This window comes from Xiphias gladius, chromosome 5 (assembly GCF_016859285.1).
Source record: "Xiphias gladius isolate SHS-SW01 ecotype Sanya breed wild chromosome 5, ASM1685928v1, whole genome shotgun sequence".
In the NCBI taxonomy this organism is placed as follows: Eukaryota; Metazoa; Chordata; class Actinopteri; order Istiophoriformes; family Xiphiidae; genus Xiphias; species Xiphias gladius.
In genome coordinates this window covers 17,525,723-17,551,004 of record NC_053404.1, presented here as the reverse complement: position 1 = coordinate 17,551,004, position 25,282 = coordinate 17,525,723, and the positions used below count along the sequence as shown (strand labels likewise).

General features: G+C 39.4%; 1 protein-coding gene across 1 annotated transcript; it reads right to left on the bottom strand.

The window, feature by feature from the left end:
• Positions 1-1,420: 1,420 nt before the first annotated feature.
• On the bottom strand, positions 1,421-24,104 carry cdh19 (cadherin 19, type 2). The gene is made up of 12 exons (XM_040127590.1): positions 24,003-24,104; positions 19,247-19,626; positions 18,819-19,113; positions 17,114-17,233; positions 15,013-15,180; positions 13,713-13,903; positions 12,257-12,510; positions 10,356-10,492; positions 8,862-8,983; positions 8,383-8,500; positions 5,947-6,198; positions 1,421-3,822 (listed from the first exon to the last, which is right to left on the bottom strand). The coding sequence occupies exons 2-12, from the start codon at positions 19,490-19,492 to the stop codon at positions 3,299-3,301; spliced, it is 2,427 nt and encodes an 808-aa protein (XP_039983524.1). The 5' UTR covers positions 19,493-19,626; positions 24,003-24,104; the 3' UTR covers positions 1,421-3,298.
• Between the last annotated feature and the right edge of the window lie 1,178 nt (positions 24,105-25,282).

Here is a 25,282-nt window from a genome sequence, read left to right as displayed (position 1 = left end):
TGAGCATTGTGGTGCTCTGCAATGAGTTTGGCACTGGGCTTGAAAGGAAGACCTGAGTCTATAACCTGTGCAGGAGAGCAGAGGACAGAGACAGTTGACAGAATGAAATCCTTCACATTGCTGTAATGGGTTTAATTACACAAAGAAAAGGGCTGTTAGGTTAAATTACCCGTGATATTCACCATGGGTAATGACAGAAATTCAGAAGGTTAAATGACACCAGGAGCTGAATGACTTTTGACATTAAGGTACTATTGAAAAGGAAATTATAACAGAGCCTTTATCGGCAAATCCAATACCCTGCATGTTGGACTGCAGAGATTGGTTTGAAAGGGCTTTAATACGGCCTTTTTTTGTGAACACCTGTGCCTTTAGAAGCCATTGTGAGACAATGATTTAATCTAAAAAGCACGGGCCGGATAGACTGTTTCCAACAGTGGAAACTGTTCGAGGCTCACTTTGAGTTGCAGTGATGTCAAGAAATTGTCCCGCTGAGTGGCACACCTACTCAAACAAGTAACCACGGAAGGAAGGGAAAAGCTGAATAGATTCAAACAATTAGTTGCTTCCCTCCCTCTGTGTCTTACCGTGACGCATTTCGACTACTTTCCAAATAGGCTTGTGTCTGAAATTCTTAGTTTTTTCGCTCAGTGAGAACTATATTCTCTTGCGTCCAAACACTGACCTTCGCAGACAGCAAACAGCCCAATTAAGTGGATAAGAAGGTGAAGGGGGCTGGACCTGATGGCCACGCAATTACCTCAAGTTACCCCGCGAGCAGCCGCCCACACAACTAACTGCCAGCATGCAGTGATTGCCAATGATACTGTAAATGGCCATGAAGAAGGTAGAGAGGCAGGTACTGTACAGTATATTATGAGCTTTTTTCACAGCACAGCAGCTGTTGTGCTTCTGAAGGCTTTCACTTCTTTATACATTTCAAATCAAGCCTTGGCTAACTTCTTCTCCTCTCTCAACCTTACTTTGCTGGAGTTTTGCTGTTACTCACCCATGTGCTCTCTCTCCTTTTCTTTGTGTAATACACTCCACCGCTGATTGGCTGACATGGGTAATGTGATGGGCCCTCTGGTGACTCAACAGAAAGCAGAGAGTCATATCATACAGCATAATACATGTTAAACACTTGATATTAATGGATTCTCCTCTGTATATGAACTTTCATTTCTGTGAGAATACGGCTAATCAGGAAACAAATTCTCCATTTAGAAAAGTATGCTGCCATACACTATATCAAGGGAAGTGTACATTAATTTATATAATTTTATGATGTAAAATACAAATCCACATACAGTACAAACTGTTGAAAGCCAAAATGCCAAATATGAAACAGCATGATAAGAACTGAATAATACAAATAATATAATATTTAATAAATTCACAGGTCAGTAATAATGTAGGTGTTGTACAGTGAATATAGTATTGTCACACTGTAATAACTGCAGTCATTAAAGCATAAATAACATTGTTCACATGCACTCCTACTCCCCTTGCACTCCCCCTCCCGCTCTTATGTCAATGACAACTATGTCAATGCATTCCGCAAATTATTTTTTTTTGATGGTGCAATATTTTTGGTTTATTCCCTCAATCTGTTTATCACCCTCAGTTAATAATTTTCAAGCATGTGCCAAAATGATTCTAATTGTGACCTCAACACACGTGCGTAGACCCACCTGTTCTCTCTCTAGTGACTAATTCTCAAAGTGGGTGAAACAAGCAAACAGCATAAACATAGAAGCTCACTCATCCGGGAAAGAGAAAGTGAAGTTTTGCATCCAGTAACCTTTCTTGTGGCTGTGATAACATTATGGTCTATTGATGCTGCTATACGTGCATCAGTGACCTAAATGACATAATAGCTTGTTTGTCAGTGACTTAAAAATTGAACCCATGTGACCAATTCAGAAATGAATCATATCATTTCTGCATTGCCACCCTCTCTGAGTAAAGTCTGGTTGGGTTGGGGAAGCTAAAAGTCCTCCAGGTTAAAGCTGCACACAACAATATTATTTAACAGTAACCATGGATTAAAATGACTGTGCCATAAGAGGTTGCTCATAGCCACCAACCAGCTTTGCATTTCCCCTTAGCTTAAAATGTGCTTTAGCCAAACTCATTGCTTTGTTTTTCCAGCTTGCAACCACTGTGCTTAACAACCTACAGAAAAAAAGAAAAAGAAAAAACTCTACTAAACCCACTGTATGCTAACTAACCAATACAAAACAACAAAGCTACTAGCTGGTGAATATAGTGGTGCAGCTACAAGCTAAGTCAAATAAGAGCTAGAAGGAGAGTGAATATTGGACCAAATTCAATCAGTCAGTACGACTTCAAATGAACGCTAATTTTGCTCCTTGTCTGTTGGATGTCTCATTAGACAATCGTTTTGCCGTAGCAACTTCATAAGCAGATGATGTGTCATTGTTTTAGTAGAAAGGATGCAAGCCGCGGTCTCCGGAGTTTAAGTCATATGCTGTGTACACCCAACCTTGCACCTTGACCTATTTGTGAAGAGGTTTCTAGGCAGAATAACTGCATCACGCTACTTTCACCTATGCTATACTTAAAGAGGACAGTAATTTATTTGCACAACCGTAAAAAGGTAACTCGTCAGGAAAACATAAACACTGATCATTTTTAGCATTTGTACAAATGACCAATGGTTCTCTTATGCCGGTGAGGACAACCTTGTGCATGTAAAACGGTATATAATAACATGCTATGTATGGCAGTTGATTGTTGCAGAATGGTGAGCCAAGGAGAAACCTTCGACCTTTGATTTTACGGCATAAAGCCAAAACTCTATTGTAGCTCTGAGTCATGTGATCAATGTTTGAACAGTTATACGCAGAATAATAAAAAATTACAGCAAATAAAATTGGGTCTAGTTATACAAAGCACGCCAACGATAGCTGTTGTTATGTAGGGTTCGATTTTATCTTTAAAGGAATAGTTCGACATTTTGGGAAATACACTTACTCACTTTCTTGCTGTCTGTGTGGTAAAGATACAGCCAGCAGTCGGTTAGCTTAGCTTAGCATTAGGAGTGGACATGGCAAAATAGCTAGCCTGGCCTACCAGCACCTTTTAAGCCAGACCTCTAAAGAAAGAGCTAAGCTATGTTAACTGACCGCTGGCTGTAGCTTTATATTTCCCTTACAGACATAAGGGGGGTCCTTGATCTTGTTGTCTAACTCTCAGCAACAAAGCAAATAAGCATAATTTACAAAATGTCAAACTGTTCCTGCTGTGAGGCAAAGATTAGAAGAACAGCTCCTCAGAAGATTGTGTCCTCCTCTCCTCCCCCATACCAAGGGGTAAGTCTCACTAAGTAGGGTCTGGGATTACAAGGAGGTTGCTCAGGTACAGTCTCAAAAGTAGAAGACTCCAATGAGCTCAGGGACCCTGTGGGAGACCCTGACCCTTCATATGCATAGGTCCTGAGGCAGTCAAACGGGGGAACGTAAGGATCCTTATCAGCCTCTGCCAGCCTGTCCAGAATAAACTGCCTGAAGACCTCGTCCTCCGGCCCGATGAGGTGTGACTCTCGGAGGGACATCCGTATGCTGGCCCTGACATCCTCCCTCCGCAGCCTCCTCTCCCTCTTCCTGTGGGGGTGGTGGCGCAGTGAAACCACAGGCTGGCAGAAGTCCAGGTCTGCTCCATCACCCCTTGGTTCTCCGTAATACAGCACCTTCTGAGACACCGTTTCAGGCAGCTCCAGCTCCTTCACCTCCACCTCCTGCCCTTCCTGCTGTTTCCGCCTGTGTCTCCTCACCATTAGCATTAGAATTGACAGCACTGCAGACACAACACAGTAGGAGATCATTATAGTTTAACACCAGGGCATGAGCTTAGTGAGAAAGAAGCATCTAGGGTGCCTGATGGAGCATGCACGTAGAATGTAAGTGCGCTGAAAATAATAGAAGCCAGATTTGTTTTTCTGTAACTTGTTGTGGATGCAAAAATCAAAATGAGGGAAAATTAGGCTATAAATTATCTTTTTTAATCTCAGCTCACACATAAAGGATTTTTTTTATGTACTCCATGTGGCACAGAATGCTAAAAGAGTGTTTATTGTTTCTGTCATGTTTTCACAGGGTGTTGTTCTCAGAATGTTAGCATAGCAGGTATTGCCATTAATCTTTCATGTGATGGGCACAGGGAGGACACAAAGCAGCCGAGGTCATAATAAAGCTCTTCACTATGCAAACCCATCAATGTCCCAGGATGGCATTGGTACTGATGTATTGCATCCAATACGCTCATTACCTGACATCATTGCTGTGCAAGCTTTCAGCATTTTAAAAGTATGTGTTAAAGGCACACTGGTGAGTTGTAAAAAAGGGATTCAAACCGATTGGCAAATCTGTTAATGAAAAATCCTGCTGTTTAACACGTTTATATACTTGCCAAAATGTTGTGAGGTGGAACTGCTTTAGCTCAACAGATCTGCTGAAAAAGATTGACTTTTTTACAACAAGATATCAGTGACATTGTCATTTAATATGCTGCGGAATTATCAAGATTTTTGATCCATTGGTCACCATATCAGTTAAGTAGTCATAGATGTCTAACATTATTATATCAAAGTTGACATTGTTTTTGTCCTCCGAAAATCGCAGACTCCAGGATTAGCAAAACCCTTTGAGAATCCACAGTGCAAAAACATTCATCTCTCAACTTCACTTCACAGTCAAGACAAACTACATTTGCAACAAGCCTCTCAGAAGGAGTAATCGTGTTTGGCCAGACGTCTGTCTTGACAGTCTTACTCAGGTCTCGAGAAAATTGGCAGAGCAAGAGCTTTGGTCATCCTGTGGAAGCCTGTTGACTGGCTCTATAAAATGCCTTTGATAAATGCCTAGGTCTAGAAACAGCACCACTGGATTTTTCTAAGTGCTATTTGAAGGCAACTGGACTTGCCCGAGGTCCCTGAAGACGTTTCACATCTCATCCAAAAGGCTTCTTCAGTTCTAACTGACTGGTGGGGCACCCAGGCATCAACCTCAAGCAAGAACCTCAAGCAGGTCCAGTTGCCTTCATATAGCACTTACAAATACCATGACCTGGATGACTGAGAATCTTCACTGACATAGCACCTCTGGATGATGTTCTCTAAATACTCTGTTATTCCTCTCTCTGTTGGTTTTACGGTAAGTATATCCACAGCCCATTGTTTGTTGGCCTCTGACACTTGAATTGCTCCCAACCTCAGAGGTCTTCAGGGTCAACAAGATGGAGGTCTGGCTACACAAAATTTCTGAAAGAGAGAGCTTCTGCTACTGAAATTACATTATTACTGATGAATAATAAGTCACCATGTCTGTATTTTAACAAAAAAGCCCCACAACTGAAAAATGTAATAAAATGTTATCAGAAATATACCTGAATACATCAATAAATACTATTGTGTGTAGTCTAACAAGAAATTGGAATCGCTGAATAAACTCATGGAACAGTAGCTAAAGCATTTTAGCCAAAATGAGCTAGTGAAAGATACAAAGAAGAGTGGAAATAATTAAGTTTTGATTGATGGGTTTTAAATGAAAAAAACTAGGCCTTACCAACTGATTGGAGAATACTTTAAGAAAAAGTATGAAGCATATTTCTTTATACACTCCATTTTTAATTATCTAACTGACAAAATTGTTTTTTGATGTATTTTTTTGACTTGTCTGATAACCTGTTACTACTTTTTGTCAGTTTTGGAGCTCGCTGTTTAGAAGTAATCTTCCAGCTTTAGCTGCCTTTTCATTTTCTGATTGTCAGGACGAGATGATTTTGATGTGAGATGGCTAAGACTTCTAAGAGACCAAAAAAAAAAAAAGGTAGTATATTCCTTAATATAAACCATCATCATATCATAGTCTGATATTTTGGACTAAGGTGGATGTAAATACAAGACTTGCCATGTTTGCTTACCTGTGAGTGTGACCAGGCAGACCAGAAGACCTAACAATGTTTGCAGGCTGACCCCCATAGATAGAGCAAGGGCCTCCACCCCTCCTGTGGGACAATGGCCGGCAGGCTGGCAGCTGCACACGCTGATTGTCAAAGTGCTGGTGCTGGAGAGGGCTGGAGAGCCGCTGTCTGTCACCACCACAGGCAGAAGGTACTGGGTTCGATCCTTGCGGGTGAAAGTACTCCTGCGTGCCACGATGCCGGCTGTATTGTCTGAAAGTGATGTCAAGAGGGAGAGGTGCACTTTAAAGTATTCTTAAAAAAACATGAGTAATGCTTGCAGTATGAGTGCTGCTGTTTCGGGGGAATTCAAATATAAGCTGAATAACCAGTGAGGTGACACACATAATGGGATTTAAAATACAATCCAAGCTCTCTGAAAGGCCTAACACCTTGTCCAATCTCATTTTCAGTGCGTACAAAAGTAAATTTGGAAAATCTGCCGTTATGGGTGCGCCTGTAAGACTTCATCCAGGCAATGAACAAAAAGTTTTTGGGAGTCAAACATGCCTTGTGGCATATGGAAATGTGTTTTATTAAAAGTGTGTCTTCTTGATTCATTATTCATTTTCTAGTTGCTGCCTGGACTTCTGCACTCGCCTGGCTAACCACCCATACATTGCACCTGCATACATTTCATTCTAACGTATTCGATACATTCAAACATCCCTCTGCTGCACACTTTAACGACACTGTTTGTTCAATTTTGTAGTGCCCATTTTCACTATAAACGTTGGAAAAGGGTCGACTGCCCACTGACTACAAGGCAAACACTCTTTCAATTTACCTACTTGAGAGGCTGTCAAACAGAGAAACTACAACCCAAGCTGAAGAACTTCATCCCAAGCTGCAGCTCACCATCCTTATTCCAGCCACGAAACGGAAATTTAAGTATGGCTTCATCTAATTTAATGTAGTAATTTTTTCCCCCACAGCTTGAAGAAAATGTCAGTAATTTGCAAAATATTATTATTATTATTATTATTATTATTATTTTTTTTTTGTACAAGAAGTACAACAATACAAATTTAGTTAATTCTTGGAGAGTCAGTAAATCAATGTCTAGAAAAAACAGCAGTCAACTTTTTGGAGTTGTTCCACTGACAGTGAATCTGTGACTGTGACTGACTCTGCTGTTGTATCAATATTGCATACAAATTGGTATGACTGCTGTCTTAGCTTCCTAACAGTTGTCTTATCATCCACTGCCTATGAAGCAGCTCCAATATTTTTTGTCATCATCAGAGAGCTCAACTAGAACATGAGCTCTACAATATCACAGAAATAAGATATGTGACTTCTATGCTGGGGTGCGTTCTCTTTAAAGGAATAGTTTGACATTTTGGGAAATTCAGGCAGCGTATTCACTTTCTTGCCAAGAGTAACATGAGAAGATCGATGCCATTCTCTGATATGGGAGTGGTATTAATATTCTCATCTGGCTCTAAGCAAGGAAGCAAATTAGCAAATATCCCAAACTGTCCAACTATTCCTTTAAGCACAAAAAAGGTTAGGGTATGTAAAACAAGAATACTCCTGCAACATTTCCACAGTGTTACACGCCCAGGAGGGTTGCTTTAAGCAAGTCATATTTAACGTCTAAAGGCCCCAGAATTGTGTACACAGAGCATATTTCTGTATTAATGGGAGAAGGGACATCTTTGTTGTGTAACCACGTCCTTAAACTTGGGCACAAAAGGTTTGATGGACGTACTGATCTAAGTGTGAATGATTTTGCTGCGCTCTGAATTTCTTTTTAATGTATTCACGGTTAAAAATGCTGTTCCACTGCCCAGTCTTGTTGTCCGATTAATTTCCTTACTTCCTCTGGTGGTAGCTTGATATGATTATTTCAGCGTGTTCAGTTTTGTGCTTCTTATCTCCATACTCTCCGGACAGTTTGGTTTAAAATGGGCACGTTTGGTGATGCAGTGTTATTTTATCACTATCACAGTGACCAGCTGTTTCACTGAAAATTACACACACTGGTCTTTCGCTTCTTTCAGACAGAATGGACGAGTATTTCTCAGACTACTCATCCTTAAGTGCACATTTTCACCGTCAACATCTCTTTCCTTTGCATGGCTAGTTTTAAACATGCCGTTTCATTTCTTTTTTACAACTAAACTACCACCGAGAACAGGTTTGCTAAATGCAGCACCTAGCATCTGAAAAATGACAGATAAGATGACTAGATTGCAATGTGTAAGTCACCAGTCCAAGAGTCCGCCTATTGAGTATGTGGGATGTAAAAGAAGCAATTTCAGAACTAACAGTGAACAGTACTAAGCAGCTATGGCCTGATACCCATGCACAACCCTGTATGGGATAAGGAAGAATACTAAATATAAAGCTACAGAGGTATTACGTGTGCCTTATTATCTAAGTGAATATAACCTTGATTATCTCTGATGGTGAAGTTTGGATTGATGTGTTTCTCAGGGACCATAGAGAAATAGAAGTGGTGTCCCTCCAAAGGGTCGTCTGGATCCACAGCACTGAGCAGGTGAATAAGCTGAGAGACACAAAGACACGTTACATAAATTAGAGCAAAACAATCAGTCACATGCGCAAAACAGATTTTCTAAGAAGTCAACATTGTCATATGCAGCCTTTTTTTTCTTTCTCAGAAGTATGACACCCAGAAACCCATTCAAATAATAAGGTAATGGATTTATTATGGTATGGTGCTGTACAATGGTCGAATAGGAACCATTTGAGTACTTTAGTGCGTAAAAAGATGTACAAAATAACAGAAATGTTTCAATGTTATATAACATAATATGAGAACTTTTACTATCCACAGTCATGGAAATTCTCATTGCCACACTGCTATATAGTAAATCACAAACATCAGTGCATCATAATATACATACTTCTCCCGCTTGTGTCCCCTCACAGATATATGGCTGGTAATCTCTTGCAAGCCTTGGCACATTGTCATTTATGTCCAGTACTTTGATGAACACCACCACAGAGGAGGATAAATGGTTCTGCGCTGCGGTAGGGAAGATAGACATTTGCTGGAGTCCACTGGGTGCATGTATCATAAATGCTTTGAAAAAGATCTGTCAAAATAATGCTTAAGACTGATAAATGTTTCTTCTTCTTGAATCATGACTGTTGCAAACACACAAAAGAGGATATTGACGTTTCACTGCTCTCTCCAAAACAAGACGATAGACAGAAGAGTAGAACATAGTAAGTAGATCCTTCAATGAAAATTTAAGGATTTGGATCCTTCTAAACCCAACCTTTTCTTCTTAGACATACCCCCATTGCCCTGTCAGATGAACTCAAGTATCCCTTAATCAGTGTTATTTTGAATTGATTTTAAAATGGATGTTACGTGGCACTTTTAATTAAAAGTGGCCATTGTGGCCTATAGTAATAGTAAACATTTTGCAGTGCCTGAAGTTAGAAGTTTCAACCTTCTATCGTTTACCGTTAGTTAACAACTTCAACTGTTTACCCGTTACATATAGCTAACTATTCCAACTGTCTACCCATTACTTTTAGCTATTTCAACATTTCATTTGTTACTTCTAGCTAACTATTTCAACTCTTCATTCATTTTCCCTTCATCAACAACATTCTTTATGTTGAATTGATTTTAAACTGGATATTATTTTGCACTTTTAATTCCAAGTGGGTATTGTTGGCCTACAGTAATAGTAAACACCTTGGAGCTGTTCATTAGGATACTTTTAGCTAACTACTTCAACAGCTTATTTCCTTTTCAACTATCGTTTTCATTACTTTGGTTCTTCAACCATTTATTAATAAATTTTAGCTAACTAATTCAACAATTTATCCATTACTTTTAGCTAACTATTTCAAATATTTATTTATTGCCTTTAGCTGAATTTTTCAACCATTTATCCAGTACTTGCAGTTATTGGGTTAGTTACCATTATTCATTACTTTTAGCTAACAATTTTAACCATTTGTCTATTACTTTTAGCTAACTATTTCAACAGTTTATTTATTACCAATAGAATCAATTTCAACAATTTTTCAGTTACTTTTAGCCAACCATTAAGACTCTCTGCTTGCTTGCTAACCAGTTTTCATGCACTCACCATCAGACTGTGTAACATTAATGTTCAGGTGTTACAGCTGAGTAAATATATGGACTTTTTTTTTTTTAAATTTAATCATGATTTCATTTTTCATGAGCTACTGTATCCTTTCAGGCACCCCGTGGCAACTATCTACAGAAGAACCCCATGGGGTCACCGCTTTGAGCAACGTTTTTGTCATCAACCTGCTCTGAATATATTCTGGACAGATTTTTCAACTGAGTAAGGATAAATGTGCAATAAGTTGGCAGCAAGATACTGCTGTACAAGTCATGAAATTCTCCTTACTTGTTTCCTTGGCTTCAACAGTCACATTGTGCCAGTTTGTAGTCTCTCGGTCCAAAGCTCGAGCAACAGTTATAGTTCCATTGTTTGGGTCTATTTTGAAAGCTTTTGTGGTATCGCTCCTTTTGTAAATTGAATATCTGGAAGAAAAACCACAGAGATACACATTTAGCAGGCAAGGTTGTTTTCTGGGCAAGCAGAACATTACGATGCCACAGGGAGATTAATTAAGCAAACTGCTCAATTTTTTTTAATCTGTTGATGGATATCCAACAAAGAGAGCACACACACAAGTTCATGTGTGACAACAGCAATAACAATACTGTCAAAACAAAGAATCTCACACAGATAGCATAGACACAGTTTTGTGTATTTTTTCAGTTATTTTAATTGAATATTATTTAAATCTGCCCACAGACTTTTTTCTATTTGTCATAAATGAGGGAATGTCATTTTAAAAGAGTGAAACAGGGAATCTTGTAAACATAGAGAAACTTTTTTTTGTCTTTTTGAAATTGAATAATAGTCTTTCAACACAGTTTTACAGCTGGTGCAGCTGTTGTGACAAAATACACATCCCTGTGAAAAGTGAGGGCCTGTATGTGAAAATAAACTTAAAGCAAGATAAATGTATCATCCACAGACCAACCAAGAAGATTCTCTATGAAAAAAATATTTGCTCGTTATTGCATAGGTCTTTCACACTTCCATACCTTTAACACTTTTTACCTCTGCCAAGGAGGTTGTATTTTTACCTGTCTGTGTGTTTGTTAGTTTGTTTGTTAGTTGACTTGTCAGCGAGAAGCCGATTACCACCAAACTTGGTGGAGGGATGGGGCACGGGCCAGGGAAGAACCCACTAAATTTGGGGGAATTTTGGGGATCATTTAGAATGAATTTCCATTTTTTCCTCTGAAGTCTGGTGTATGTTGTTTTGGAGGTCTGCACTCTACTGAGCGCATTTTCTGCTTGGTTTATTTGTCAGCAGAATTACACAAAAAGTACCGAACCATTGGCACTGAACTTGGTGGAGGGATGGGCATGAGCCAGGGAAGAACTCATTACATTTTGGGGCAGATCCGGATCATTTACTATGGATTAGAATTTTTTTTCTCTGAAGTCTTGTGTATATTGTTTGACATTGTCTTGGTGGAGGTCTGTGCTCTACTGAGTGCCATTCTAGTTAATGTAAGTTATTATAAATACATGGTTTATTTGGGTAACCAGGAATAAAAACACTGTAATAATGAATCAGTGCTGTGAGGCACTTTGCTGATAACACAGAAAATAAGCTAATTTGACTAAAGCAAACTTAATCATATTTACTAGGACTGTGGAAACCCCTAAAATGTCAGCCTGAATTTATTAATCAATGAGACACTGTCACCAAAGGGACAGTAATAGACGCTAGGCTGAGGATGATATGCAGCACCTGCCAGTCTTAAGCTCTGCTGAGATGGACTACAGGCACCAGTAGTGCTGCTGTCTCCTCTGCAACGTGCCCCACTTGCAAATGACTGCAAATCTCAATTCCATATGCCACCTCGTATGGTGCTTTATTACATTCCCACGTCCTATCCACGTCGCTTTGTGATAATACCACAGCAATAGATAGAAAAGCCTGTGAGGTATAAAAAAAATCGTCATGATTTATTCAGCAGGGCTCATTTCCTACTAAAGTAATATGAGATAAATATGACCATGTACAGGGTATCCAGAGATCAAGGGTAAAAATGGATGCACTGAGCCAGTAACACTATTTGAAATGGAATGATTTTTCACCCTGTGGAGGAAGCTGTCTGGGGATGTTCCTCTGCCACTAGCCTGGGTATCTACCTCGTCATTATCTCACTGGTAGTTGGGTGGCAGATGCCATTCTTCTCAGTTTAGATGGTTCACATTACCTGATGGGATTGTTGACTGTGTCAGTGTCTCTGGCGCTAACACTGCCGACCACAGTTCCCACAGCTGCATTTTCAGGAACTTTCCACTCGTAGACTGGTGAAAGGAAGACAGGCGGCTCGTCCACATCTTCCACGACAATCTTGAGTGTTGTCCTGTCCCTGAAGTCCTCCAAAGTCAGAAAATGAGTGTCCACATGATCATTAACTGCCTCTGCAGCCATAACAAAACGTCTCTTTGTTTCGTAGTCCAAAGGCTATGAGGGAAAGAAATACCTTTTACAATTGGTATTAATGCAGTAGCTGTTATAATCAGAAAACACCTTGACTAACTATCATCATTAAGAGAGCTTAGCGTAAAAGCTTTTCAAATATGCTTTGCCAAATTGTGCTTAAGACGGATGATTATTCCGCTGAGAGCTGGACACAACTCACACAGGATGTTAAAATTGTTTAGTCAATGTCAATAAGCTACCAGCCTTGAGCATGCACTTAAATAATGCTGTTTTCCCTTAACAATATGATGCTAGTAATATGAAAACAGCATGCAAACCAGTATTCCAAAAATTATTCAGAGACAGAGTCAATAATGTTTTTTGTTTTTTTTTAAATGTCATTATCGTGGCATCTAAATCGAAATCTCCTGTGGAAAAAAATAAAGTATGAGGCACAACACTAAAACAACTCAAATCTAACATTCAGTTACATTCTGTATTTGAGTATTCTCATCTGAAAGACATAAATATATTTAGGACATTGAAAACAGTTACTGGTTTAAATGTTGTGGCTGAATGGTATATATATATAAATATATATATATATATATATACACATATAAAGAGAGAGCGAGGGCGAGACAGGGGTTACATTATTATTAGCCTACAGTAGCATATGGTAGTTTAATGTGCATATGGGCCGATACTGTGCACCTATATGTGCGTGACCTGGAAAGGAGACTACATTGCTGCTTCTGCCAGTTGTGTGACTTTGAGTGATTATTGGGTCCATGCGCCAGACACTACTACGCATCAGGTTTTTGTTTACTGTTTTTTTTGCCTGTGTATCTGCATGGTTTACCATCGTTGCTTCTGTGGTTGCATCTGCCAGCTGCCCCTGTCTGTGTGGATGATTGCATGGTTCTCGAGCAGTGCCAGTTTATGTTGCCTTACCTGCTATCAGGTGGAATGAGTTTTGTTTTTTTTTAATTTTGTATGCGTTGGTGTCTGTAGTTATAATTAAATCTTAAAACACCAGTGATTTAACTAGAGACCATTAGGTTCAGAAATAAGGTTTTACAACCTAATGGTCTCTGTGCCCATCCACACTATGATTCCTGGCTACAATACTGCTAAAAACATCAGATTAAAAACTTGTATAAATTTAATTTATATATATATATATATATATATATATATATACAAACACATACAAATTAAAGCTGGCATGTTTATGTATTCACCTTAGCTAGCAGAACCACTCCCTCCTGCGTCACTTCGTCTGTTTTGATGATAAAAGTGGCGCTTTCCTCCAGGTCATCATTCAGACTGTAGGTCATTCTGGCATTGATGCCAATGTCTCCATCTTCTGCCATAATCCTGCCCACGGTGGTGCCCACGGCTGCATTTTCAGGTACGGCGAAGGCGTACAGGTCTGAAGAAACAAGGGTGCTTTAAAAATCATTCACATTGACACCATTAGGCTGAGAAGCTGAATGTAGGAGCAGCGAATCAAAAGGAATACAAAATATGGATGATACCAAATTGGTAGTTTTCAAGCGGATAATGATGCCTCACACTTGGAGAAAAACAACAAATAAAAAAGTTTCATTACTAAAACATTGCCTACAGAGCTCGACAGTAAGTTGTTAATAGCCAGTCAAAAGAGTTTGCTAGTGTGTAAAGTGATAAGAACAGAGAACATCGTAGTGAAGGGTCAATTTGTGCGAGTCACAGATAAATTGTGGCAACTCCACATAATCCCAGCCTAACTCTAATAAGAAGATGAGAAAATGTGATTGTGTCTTTGAGCGACTCCAGTTGGATGGCTGCCACAACTCGGAGGAACTCAACAGGCAACCAGCTGCTCTTGAAAAAAAAAAAAAAAAAAACCCAACTGATAATAATTTGCAATTATGTGACAAAACAGAGGGCACAGTTCAAAGTGAAGTGTGGCCATGTAATATTTATAAGGCCTTTTTGACTGAACATAGAATCCACGGGATACAGTAGCACCTGCAATGAATGTGAATGTGACATTAATAGTTAAAAGTATCATCCTCTGTCTCATTTCAACGGAATTGATTTCTTCCCAGGGCATTCATTTAGTGAGGTTTATCGCTGAGAGGGCTCGGTTTGTTTCCAAAGGTCATGACAAATGTCCTTTCATGTGTGAATGATTAAATTCGTCCAGTGGGTGATGCAAGTACACGTGCGCACACAGATGAACAGAACATCCTCATTTCCTTTCCCACCCTCTTTTGCTCCCTCTGTCTCTCTCTCTCTCTCCCTCTCTCCCTCATTCTTTGACTGTCTCCTTTTAATTTTGGCTGCCGGCTGAATAACAAGATGCGTACAGCCGAATTCAGCGCTGGCAGCACAAACCACCCACCCGAACCGGAGAAGTGTGATCAAATAAATACCTCTTAGGTATAATATTAAACATGTCCTTGCAGTCTGAAACGCTTTGTACTCTTTCATTGATTCCCTGGGTGTGTGTGTGGCCGGGTGTTTGCATCATTGTGAGTTGCATAAGTGACTCACGGTGCTGGAAGGTGGGCCCATTGTCGTTGACATCAGTCAGGCTGACAGTGACTGTGGTGGAGGAGGAGAAACCGCCGCTGAGGCCCAGCATATCCTTCACTTGCACCACCACCAGGTACTGCTCCCTGGCCTCGCGGTCCATGTTTGGCCAAGATGTTACAATAATCCCTGCAGGTGGAGGAGACAGACGGAGAGGAGGTAGACAAGAGGAGAGTCGGGTTCATTAAGACGGCATCAAGTGCATCTGTGGGTGGATTTCTATGGGGTTTTTTAACCAAATGCAAGTAAACAAACTTTGCCTCAAGTAGTCTTTGAGAGCGCTCTGCATTACGTGTAATAAAACTAAACCAAAATAAACCCGAAGTCTGCAAATTTAATCAATACAATAAGAAATATCAAGAGGGCTTTCAGATGACTTAATGCTTCCTGTGTCTGGCCAAAATGGAGGCTGTGGGCAACAGTAAACAGAGGAGCAGTTTGAATCAAGAGAATTAGATCAACCGGGCAAATTTATGTTATTTTTGCTTTGAAAGTCAGAATTTCAGCCACTGATTCATCTACAGTAGTCTTGTGTTTCGAGGAAATTAGATTTTCAGCAGCCTTTTGCCAACCACAATTTCTAGACAGCTAACTATCACTGTGGTATTGTGAATGCATCTGACTTGTGCCTAACATACAGAATCTTGTAGAGCAGTATAAGCCACCTGGCCAGGTAACAATCCTAACAACCATCTGTTTTTATAAGGACCAAAAACCAGCAATTTCTTTGTCTGTCTTTCAGTACTTTCATATCTGTCAATCCCAAGCCCATCCAGTCCTACTAAAAATGTCAAACCTGACAGTTTCATTTTTCAAAATGTCTAAATAATTTCCTAAAACAGCTGGGCACTGCGGTTTACATCAAACCTTACTCAAACAGGAGTAAATAGCGCATTTATTGGGTAATATTTTCAGTTCTACACATTTGGTTTAATGAGTATTTCACATCATCAGAACTATGAAAGTGGAATTGATTCCAAACAAACTACAGTACCCATATCACTGCGGTGGAACGATGTAGCTCATTGATGTGTTTTTAATAGTTTCACGTAAAATCCCTCAAAATACCTTGAATTACTCCTTAATTTACCCCATACCAGACTCCTTTCTTCTTAATCTTAGATTAAGATGTTCAGTATGGTAGCCAGAAAACCCTTAATTTATCCATTAACTATCACTTTGAAATACCATTAAAATACATTAATTTCATTATTATTAATGGGAAAGTTAATGGCATTTTTAAGGTAAGAAAAAAAAGGAATTCAGTTTCACAGTGTTTATCAGGCTCTGACAACACAAAGAGTATTTGTTAGTAGGATCAATTTATCGCTGATTCTGGTTATTTCATGGGATTTGTTGACAATAACACAAATATAGAATATCTCCACTTATCCTCACAGGTTAACTGAAGCAATGAGCAAAACATGTACCTTTATGGAGTCAACTGCTGCCCACTTCTCAATGAAAACTAACAGCTGCCCCCCTAAAAAGTCCCTCTTACATATCGCATTAATTTGCATTTAAATATTTTTTCAACGTCAATAATGCCCTCACCCAACTCTTCACAGTTCAGGTCAACAATGTGTGTGGGAAGCGCTGTAACTGACCTCTGAATAACACAAAAAAAAAAAAAAACAGTGTAAATATACAGACTTTTGCATCAGCTGAACCAATTTTCTGGCAGGGTGTAAACCTAAACTAAAATGATTTCCTATAGCCTAAAAAAGCTAAATTTTTTCAATAGTTGGTTGCAGAGATAAAGTTGTATTTATACAATTCAGTGAGAGGCAGTCCCAGACATGTCAAAAGTGACTATAACCAGAGGGACGAAGCCAAAAGACAACATAGTTTCCTGTCTCAACAACCTGATTCAGAAACGTTTTTGCCCTTCTGTCTTTTTAAGCCCAGTTATTGTAAATTTAAGCATTACTTCTGCACAGTCAAATCTCTTGTGCGCCTCCCTAATAGTCCAAACTGTTGTTTCTGAAAGATCTGTCCCGCCGGCACTGATTGTAACCAAAGGTGAGTTCAAACTAAAAGCCTATGTGGCTGTCAGGGCTACCTGTCTTTGGCTCCACAGAGAAGTAGGGCTCCCCCTGCAGGATGGAGTAGATGAGCTTTGCATTGTTTCCAAACATGGGATCATCAGCATCTGTGGCTGTCACCTGGGCCACTGTTGTCCCTGTGGGCGGGGGATCACAGAGTCGGAGTTAGCTCAGGCAACAGTTCCAGTCGACAGGGAAATGAGGTGATTATGCCACAGTCCCACAGGGTCTGTCTGTCTGGCTCGGGGGGGTGGGGGGATGGGGAGGAGGTAAGGTTGAGGCACGGTTAGAGGAGGGGTGTAGACAAATGGGCGGGGGTCGGGGAGGTGGCAGTGGGGAGCAGCGTTGGCCTTTCACAACGCAGTAGGCCGCTCAGGTGCGTGTGACAAGCTCTGCAGCCCTATAGCAACATCTCTCTCACACCTTCGCGCTCTAATTCAGTGTTCACTCTCTATCTTTCACACTTACTACCCTTTTCTCCACTGACCATATCTTTCTCCTAATCTTGCTCTCTACAGTATCTTTCTCTCCTTTAGTCCTCTTGTCTATCTCGTTCTTCTTTCCCAGGGAGAGCTCTGCCTTTCACACAGGCAGGGATTTACTGCATTATTTCTTATTCTCATTCGCCTGGTGTCCACCCTTCCCCTCTCACTTTCTCTTGCTGAGTCTAATGCATTATGATTTATTACAAGTAAGATATTATGCCTCAAAAGCAGATTACATATAAATTGAAATGGTAATGTTTGTGGAATGAAAAGGGCAGTGGTTTTAATAATATTATTTAAGAAATTTAGCCATAAAGGCATCCAAGCAACGACACAGAATCCAATACTTTTAACTTCCTGAATGGGGACAGATGACAGGCATTCTTATAACCTTTTGTTTACTGTCTTCAGTCAAGATTTAAGTTAAGAAAATTCATTTGAAAAGTACAAAACCAATAAAGCGAATAAAAAGTTTTTATCTGTAGAAAAAGAAAAAGTTTAAATATTTATAAATAAAAACACTCACTTGTTTCTATGAATAATATTTTAAATACTTCTCTGGAGGACATTCCAATAGGGAAAATAATAGCCACACATTTGATTCTTAAATAATGCCATTGCTTAGCCAATCCCAGATCGTACCACGCCATTCAGGACACATGGCAAAAGGTTATTTCAAAGTTACTTCAATTCAGCCTGTGGGGAACACTAATATCTGTACAAAATTTCACGGCATCTTACAACTGTCAAGATACTTCAGTCTGACCTAAAGTTGTTGACCAAATGCCCGATATTGCCATCCACTCCTAGCATGACTAAAAAAATCCAGAGCAACATCTCTTAACAAAATCAGTGGAAATACTTCTGGTCGTACTCTCTGCAATCTCACAGATCTTACTGCAAACTGGTTAAATAAGGACCATTTATACAATGTAGTTCCGGTGAAAGCTGTGAGGTCTGTGGATTATTCTGAGTAACAGGAATGTAGATTTCGGAAGGACAAATGTCATTTGTTATTGCTGTGTACCACAAATTAAATTGCATTCACCTCTATTGTATGGGGGTGGAGAAAGAAATGTCATTGGCAGACATCTCAAAACCTGAGCAGATAATTTGTTGTTGTTATTGTTTTCTTGGAATCAGGGCGACCTGAAGCTTTAAATTTGATTCTGTGTGCCTGTATCTTCAAATCCTAGTGTTAAAAGGAAAAGTTTCCCCTCATCTTTCTTAAACATACCGACTGGACACATCTCGGGGATGCTGGACACATACGGTTCGTTCTGGAACTGGGGGACATTGTCATTGATGTCCTGCACCTTGATGATAAACTCTGACTGGGGTTCCTCTGGTTCATTGGACCTCCTGTTGAGAGCCTGGGCTTGAAGGACATAAAAGGCCTTTTCCTCACGATCGAGCTTCTTCAGCGTCCGGATCTCACCAGAATACTCATCTATCTCAAATACGTCTCCGGCTCCTTCCCCTGATAGTATATACTTGATAGAAAACTCGCCTCGGTCAGAATCAGATTTGAGCTGCAAAAAGAGAAGGGGGAGTATATGAAAGCTTTATTTTTAAACATGTTTTTCTAAGGTACCCAGAAAACATACTTTTTCAAAGTGAAGTACCATATCAAGGACATGGAGGACATTCAATCTGAAGCAGTACCTGGCCAATAACGCGAGGAGTGGAATCTTCCTCGGGGACAAACAGCTGTTTCCAGATCCAGCCTCTCTTCAGGCGACGGTGCAGATGAGTGGACCCCTGGGCCAATTGTTGGGCTTCCAGACCATGAGTTCCCCTAATATCGCTCAGCACTCCGCCAGGAATCATAGAAAAGACTGTCGCCACAGCCAAAACACTCGGCGTGCTCATTTTTACTGTCCATCCGTGCATTTCCTCTGCACTTCCCATGGTTAGTGGACAATAGATGGATGTGTCACTGATCTAGTGCTACCAATTTTTCATTCAACAGCACAGTAATTCATGATCCTGGCAGCGCTGTATCCCATCTTGTTACGATGTGGTTTGTATGCATGCACATATCTCTGAAATAAAAGTTAACAATTTAATTAATGGCTGCAATGAGAAATTTCCAGCAGTGCACAGAGATTGGAAAATGAGGAAATTGAAATCTGTAGCAGTGTTGTAAAATCCAAATATCAAGTGTTTAATTACACAAAGCTATAAATAGATGTGTGAAGTACTCAAGTTTTTGCTTTTAATTACAAAGCTACATTTAAAGGCCGGGGTCTATGTATTTTAGAGTGGTTCAACTTGTAGGAAAAACTAGGCATTATGATTTGATTAGCACAATATATCTGTATTGAAGTTAGCTCTAACACTTACCACTACATGCTGCAACTGAATGTGTGAAAACCAGTTAGCAAGTCAACAGAGAGGTCTATACAGTTAATGTTAGCTAAAAGTCTCTGCAACGTGCTCCAATAAACTGTTCAAATAGTAAACTAAAACAGTTGAAATAGCTAAATGTATCTAATAAACAGTTGAAATAGTTAGCCGAAAGTAACGTATAAATAGTTTAAATACTTAATGGTTCAAACAGTTAGGTAGAGTTGAAATAGTTAGCTAAAAGTAAAGGATCAGTGGTTGAAAAGATAGCTACAGGTGTAATGGTTTAAAGGGTTAGCTAAATTAATAGGCCTAAACGGATGAAATAACTAGCTAAAAATAACGGACAAACAGTTGAAATGGTTGGTTAAAAGTGGATAGAGGTAGTATACAAATGTGAACTGACCAAATCACCTAAACATTGCCAGTTCAATTGTATAAAAACATTAACATAAGCTAACACTTTCCACTTTTATATAATCAAAAGTGTTTAACAACTGTTTTATATGACCTGTATGATGACATGATCCTTTTTTGTCTGTCTTAATAGTTATGTCAAACCCACTGGACAACAATAAATCAGATGTATAACAAATATGAGCAAGAAAGCCGAACAAGTTTCCATTTCACACAAAAAAAAAGACAAACCCTTTGTCCAAGATCTCCCCTTTTTGTTTTGCGTGTCCTGCACAGGCGGCTGACAAAATCAGCCCTCTGTTTTGGATTCTGACAAGGCCCTGTATTGTGTTTTCACGAAGGGGAGCAGGGCCTGAACACCATTCCTTAAGCATGACACTGCACTCCGCAGTTGGCTAATGAAGACTTCTAATTACATCAGGGTCCCCCCAGACACACATGCCGCTGACAAACTGTGAATCGAATCGGTGCACCAATTATAATGTGCATCATAATCTGGGTCAAGAATGTAAGGCCAATGAAAGTCAAACAAGACGGCAAATCAGGTAGGAGCAAACAAATGCAATACCTTTCACTGACAATCCCACTAAAAGTGGCAGCCTTGAACTTAAAAAAAATAAATTACATCAATTTCCATTATATAGATGGATTAAATTTGACGTTTCTTCCATTTTTTTTTTTTCAATTAGCAACAATAACCACCCACTGTCAATTTCGTGCAAACATATCACTGTCAAAGCGACAGCTTGTCATCTTATGTTACCAATGGTTGTGTCCAGGCGTGTTTGACAAGGTAACATCTTCTTTTTACTTGGTAAATTAACAATTTCTCCTTTGATATGAGGATATGTTTAAAGTACTTTTTCTCTGCAGATTAAGTGTGTTTCCAACCTGTGGGGAATGTTGTTTCACTCTGCTATCATTTTATACTTTTGCCTTATAAAGTCCTTTACTTTGAAAAGCGACACAAATGATTTGTTTGGACATGAACCAAACTTTATGCTGCTCCCCAGGCAAGCAGCAAACCATACATCAGTACTCAGTGGGATCAGTTGTTATTAAGAGCTAGAAGTCGGCCATAATTCTAAACCATTTATATATACAGTTCCACAATGTGTACGCTTCCATGCAAAGGGCTGCACAGGAACGCAAGTGCATGCATTTTTAGCATGGGTGGTTCCAGAGGAAATTTAAAATATGAAATATGCTGCAGAAAGTTGGTTCAACAGTGAGAGTAGTTGCAGTACTAATGCTTTAACTGCTCATAATGTTGATGTTTAATCTTGTAAAAGTAAATTAGCTGTCAAGGCCCATTTGTAATGATCTGGTAAAATCGATTACTGATGCGGGCTTCATTTCTGAAATTCAATTTCGATACAGAACGTGAATGAGAGTATGTGTTTGTGCTCATGTATGTCTTTACGGGCTGTATTCATATCTCCGAGCATTGTGGAGTGACATTCCAATTAGTGGCCAGTGAATCGTGAGCTGTTACGGTCTTTCATAGGGCTGCCAGGCACGCGCCCAAACTGAACGCCTTGAGCCAAATCTAGACAACAGCCCTCAATGATGTTACTCTGAGCAACTGCTCAGCTGCCAACACGCCAACGAGTCTGCTTAAAAAATCTTTCTGGGGACGTCAGGCTTTACTGATGTGGCTGGAATAACGCAACAGGTCAGTAGATGTTACGTGCCAACTTAACAAGATGGGTCTTCCTAGAAATAAGTGAGGAAATTTCTTGGAAAATAATGGGAAAGCCAAAAAAACTCCTAACTCCAGGTCGGTAAATAGCAAAGGTGTTAGGGATCAAGTAAAACACATGTCTATGTGTGACAGCTATCTTGATGGAGCTTCATAATAATGGTGACCCTGCAAAAGTATAATTTTAAAAGTATGGAATATAGTGATAGATCCACATTTTATAAGACTTTTGCTGTATAATACAAACCCAGCACATAACACTTACAGGTGTATAGGTTCTGAGAAAAAGAAAGAAAAACTAAGAGATTAAAAAAAAAAAGAAAGAAAAAACTCTTGAACTCTTTGGTCAATTTTCTCCTTTCAAAAGAGAGACTCATTTCTACATGACATGCAGTACATGCAGGGCGCCCTGTGGTTGACAGCCATTCATTACCTCTAATAGGCCTCCCTCCCATTTCCAGCAGACTTCCTGTAGCCTGTATGTACAGTACGCTAGTTTTGGCACATGACAGAATGACAATGAGCTGCAGTCTCACAATGTTAGGCACTAGATGCGCTGAGACCATCACATTATTTTCCTATATGGTGATGTGTTCTAGCTAATAAAATGTTGCTCTGTTGTAGTAATGGTTTCGGGATGCTATTAAAATGTGTCTAATGTGCCAATGCAAATGTTGAAACGCAGTAATAAAGAAATATCAGCTTCCGCTTGACATTGTGGATGGCACGTCAATATTGATGTGCCCTGCTGACGCGAACTGCTACGTAATGCTGACTTTATATGAGCATTAATTATGTTGTTTTTCATGCATTAATCTTCTGACTTGGTCTCATGTATGATAATTGAAAAAAAATGTGAAAAAATTATGAAAATGTGCAAAGCTGAATGTGACAGTGGATCTAAATATAGACTCAGACCTCTTATTTAACTACAGCTATTTGCAATCTTGGAAGAAAAAAAAACAAAAACAATCTGTTAAGCTTCACTTCTTTAAGATCACCCTTCCAAGACAAAATGTCCTTAATTGGTCATTTGGGAACCTACCGTGGGACTTGCTGTTTACTGTTCAGCTCCGTAAAACAATAACACTGACATGTGGTTTGTGTTTCCCAATTCAGAACTTCAAATGAGTCCAGGGACTGAGCTAGAGCAACAGGGGAATGTCAAGTCATCATGTACTTGTTAGTAAGTAATTTGTTCGCTTTTGGGAAGCGCTGGGAATATACTGTAATGCCATGTTTTGTTAGCATTTTCCATACATTTTATTTTCTTACCAATGGTCTCTCCACATATACTGAGTTCTTCCCCACCTAAAGAGAGGTCATGGAAACTGTAAAAAAAAAAAAAAAAAAAAAATCTACTCTGTTACCCCACATTTCAAAAATTCTCTGAATGTAATTTTTTCATTTAATTTCCAAAGGTGGAAACGCAGTGAAAGCGCACATTTTGTTGCTACATAGAATAGGCCAGTAAACAGGTCAGCTACTCAATAAGAGAAGAAAAAAGTTTTTGTATTTTGGTTAATCGACTGTCAGATAATCAATAGAAAGGCCACGATGAGTCAAAAAGTTTTTCACAGCTTCATATTTTTGTTTCGCTTAATTAAAACCACTTGAAAGTATTTCTTTAGCAATTTTAAAACCGTAAACTGATGGTTAGTTCAGAAGGCACAACACTTCTAAAATGGCAGCAGCCATTTTAGAAGATGCAGGAAATTTACTGACTTCTTGCTGTGACAAATACAAAGAATCCCTGGACTCCTTTAGAATTGATTCTATTCAGTTATTCTGAATTCCAGCCTTTCTGATGCTGCTTTTATGTTGAAAACTCTTGTTTTCCTGTTTGTATACCTCTATACATCCTATCCTAAGTAACATATAAAATTACATCTAATTATCCCCCGATAAAAGATGATCTCTTATAGGATGTATAGCGTGCACCACCACACCCACCTGTTTGTGTGATTCTGCCGTCCCCCAAGCCACTTGTCACCAGCCGCCATCAAGAGATATCATCGTGGGGTGTAAGGAAACAGAATCTGCTTAACTAAATACCCTGGTACTGGAAAGCAATTCAGTCACCACAATAGCAGAAGCGAATGCGCGTGGTTCTCACAATGCGTAATCCCCTCCACTGACGACCTCCCCTTCTCTTCTTCTTCTCTCCTTTTCTGTCCTCAAACTTCCCGGGGAAGAACAAACACAGGCTCTATTGTCTGGGACTCGCTTGTGAAGACTGCAGAACACTCAGGGCCTTCATCGCCATGCAAATGGTCACAGCGCAGACTTACAAATGGATTTCTATCTGTTCGCTCTTTGTTTTTGTTTTTTTTCTCCCCATTTTTTGTGAACAATCCAGCGCTTATAAGAGTTGAGCCGGAGCATGGTGGGGATGGTAATTCATCCACTGTAAGGCCGCTATTTCTGCTGCTGATACGACAGCAACAGTCTGTTTTTTGACATTCAAGCCAAGGGAGCATGATGTCCCTGCATGACTCATCTCGATATGGTCACATTTATAAATCGACCTGTCTTGACACCGAGTTTCAAAATAAGTCGAGATATTTTTTTTCGTACACATTTCTCCCAGTTGTTTCTAGGTACTGGTGATCAGGTTTGTAGTTGCGAAAGAAAGGGGGGGGCAACGCTATCGTGGGCCTGCGAGGACCATAAAGTTGGACATGTTAAACTATATGGTCTTTATATTAGATCAGTGTTTTTGGAATTTAAGAAAACTGACTGTTGTGGGGTTAATTTGTTTAAACTTAAAGTCAAATCACATGACCTAGAGATGAAAAGCTACCATTTTGTGTTACTCAACTGATCATAACTAAAGCTATCGGTCAGTTTTACTGCTATCTTTGAATTACTGACTTGAACTTGGCAGCATAAGAAAACAATCATTTAAATATAGTCGTTGAGTAGTGTTCATTCCTGTATTAAAATATCGCTAACACATTTTATAACAGGTTCAAATCTTGCGTTTGAATTTAGATTATGCCTTAAAAATTATAAGCATAGCAGGTTTTTTTTTTTTCCAGAATTTGAACACCTTGCTTCATCACCTGACTCCTGGGTTAGTACTGATTAGTACAGATTCTCTGTATTTACTTTGTCCGCTATTACATCAGGCCTCCACTCTCTAAAAAAATATATTAAAAAAAAAAAAAATTTGAATATTGTTATTTGTAGCAATAATTAATTATCTAAATGTTTTGGGACTGCATACATTA

Coding starts and splice junctions, on each gene's coding strand:
- cdh19 (XM_040127590.1), bottom strand. CDS start 19,492: ATGGGAAGTGCAGAGGAAATGCACGGATGGACAGTAAAAATGAGCACG. Junction 6,199..8,382: donor CACCATCAGAGATAATCAAG/GTTATATTCACT, acceptor CATCACTTTCAG/ACAATACAGCCGGCATCGTG. Junction 3,823..5,946: donor CTGCCTGGTCACACTCACAG/GTAAGCAAACAT, acceptor TTGTGTCTGCAG/TGCTGTCAATTCTAATGCTA.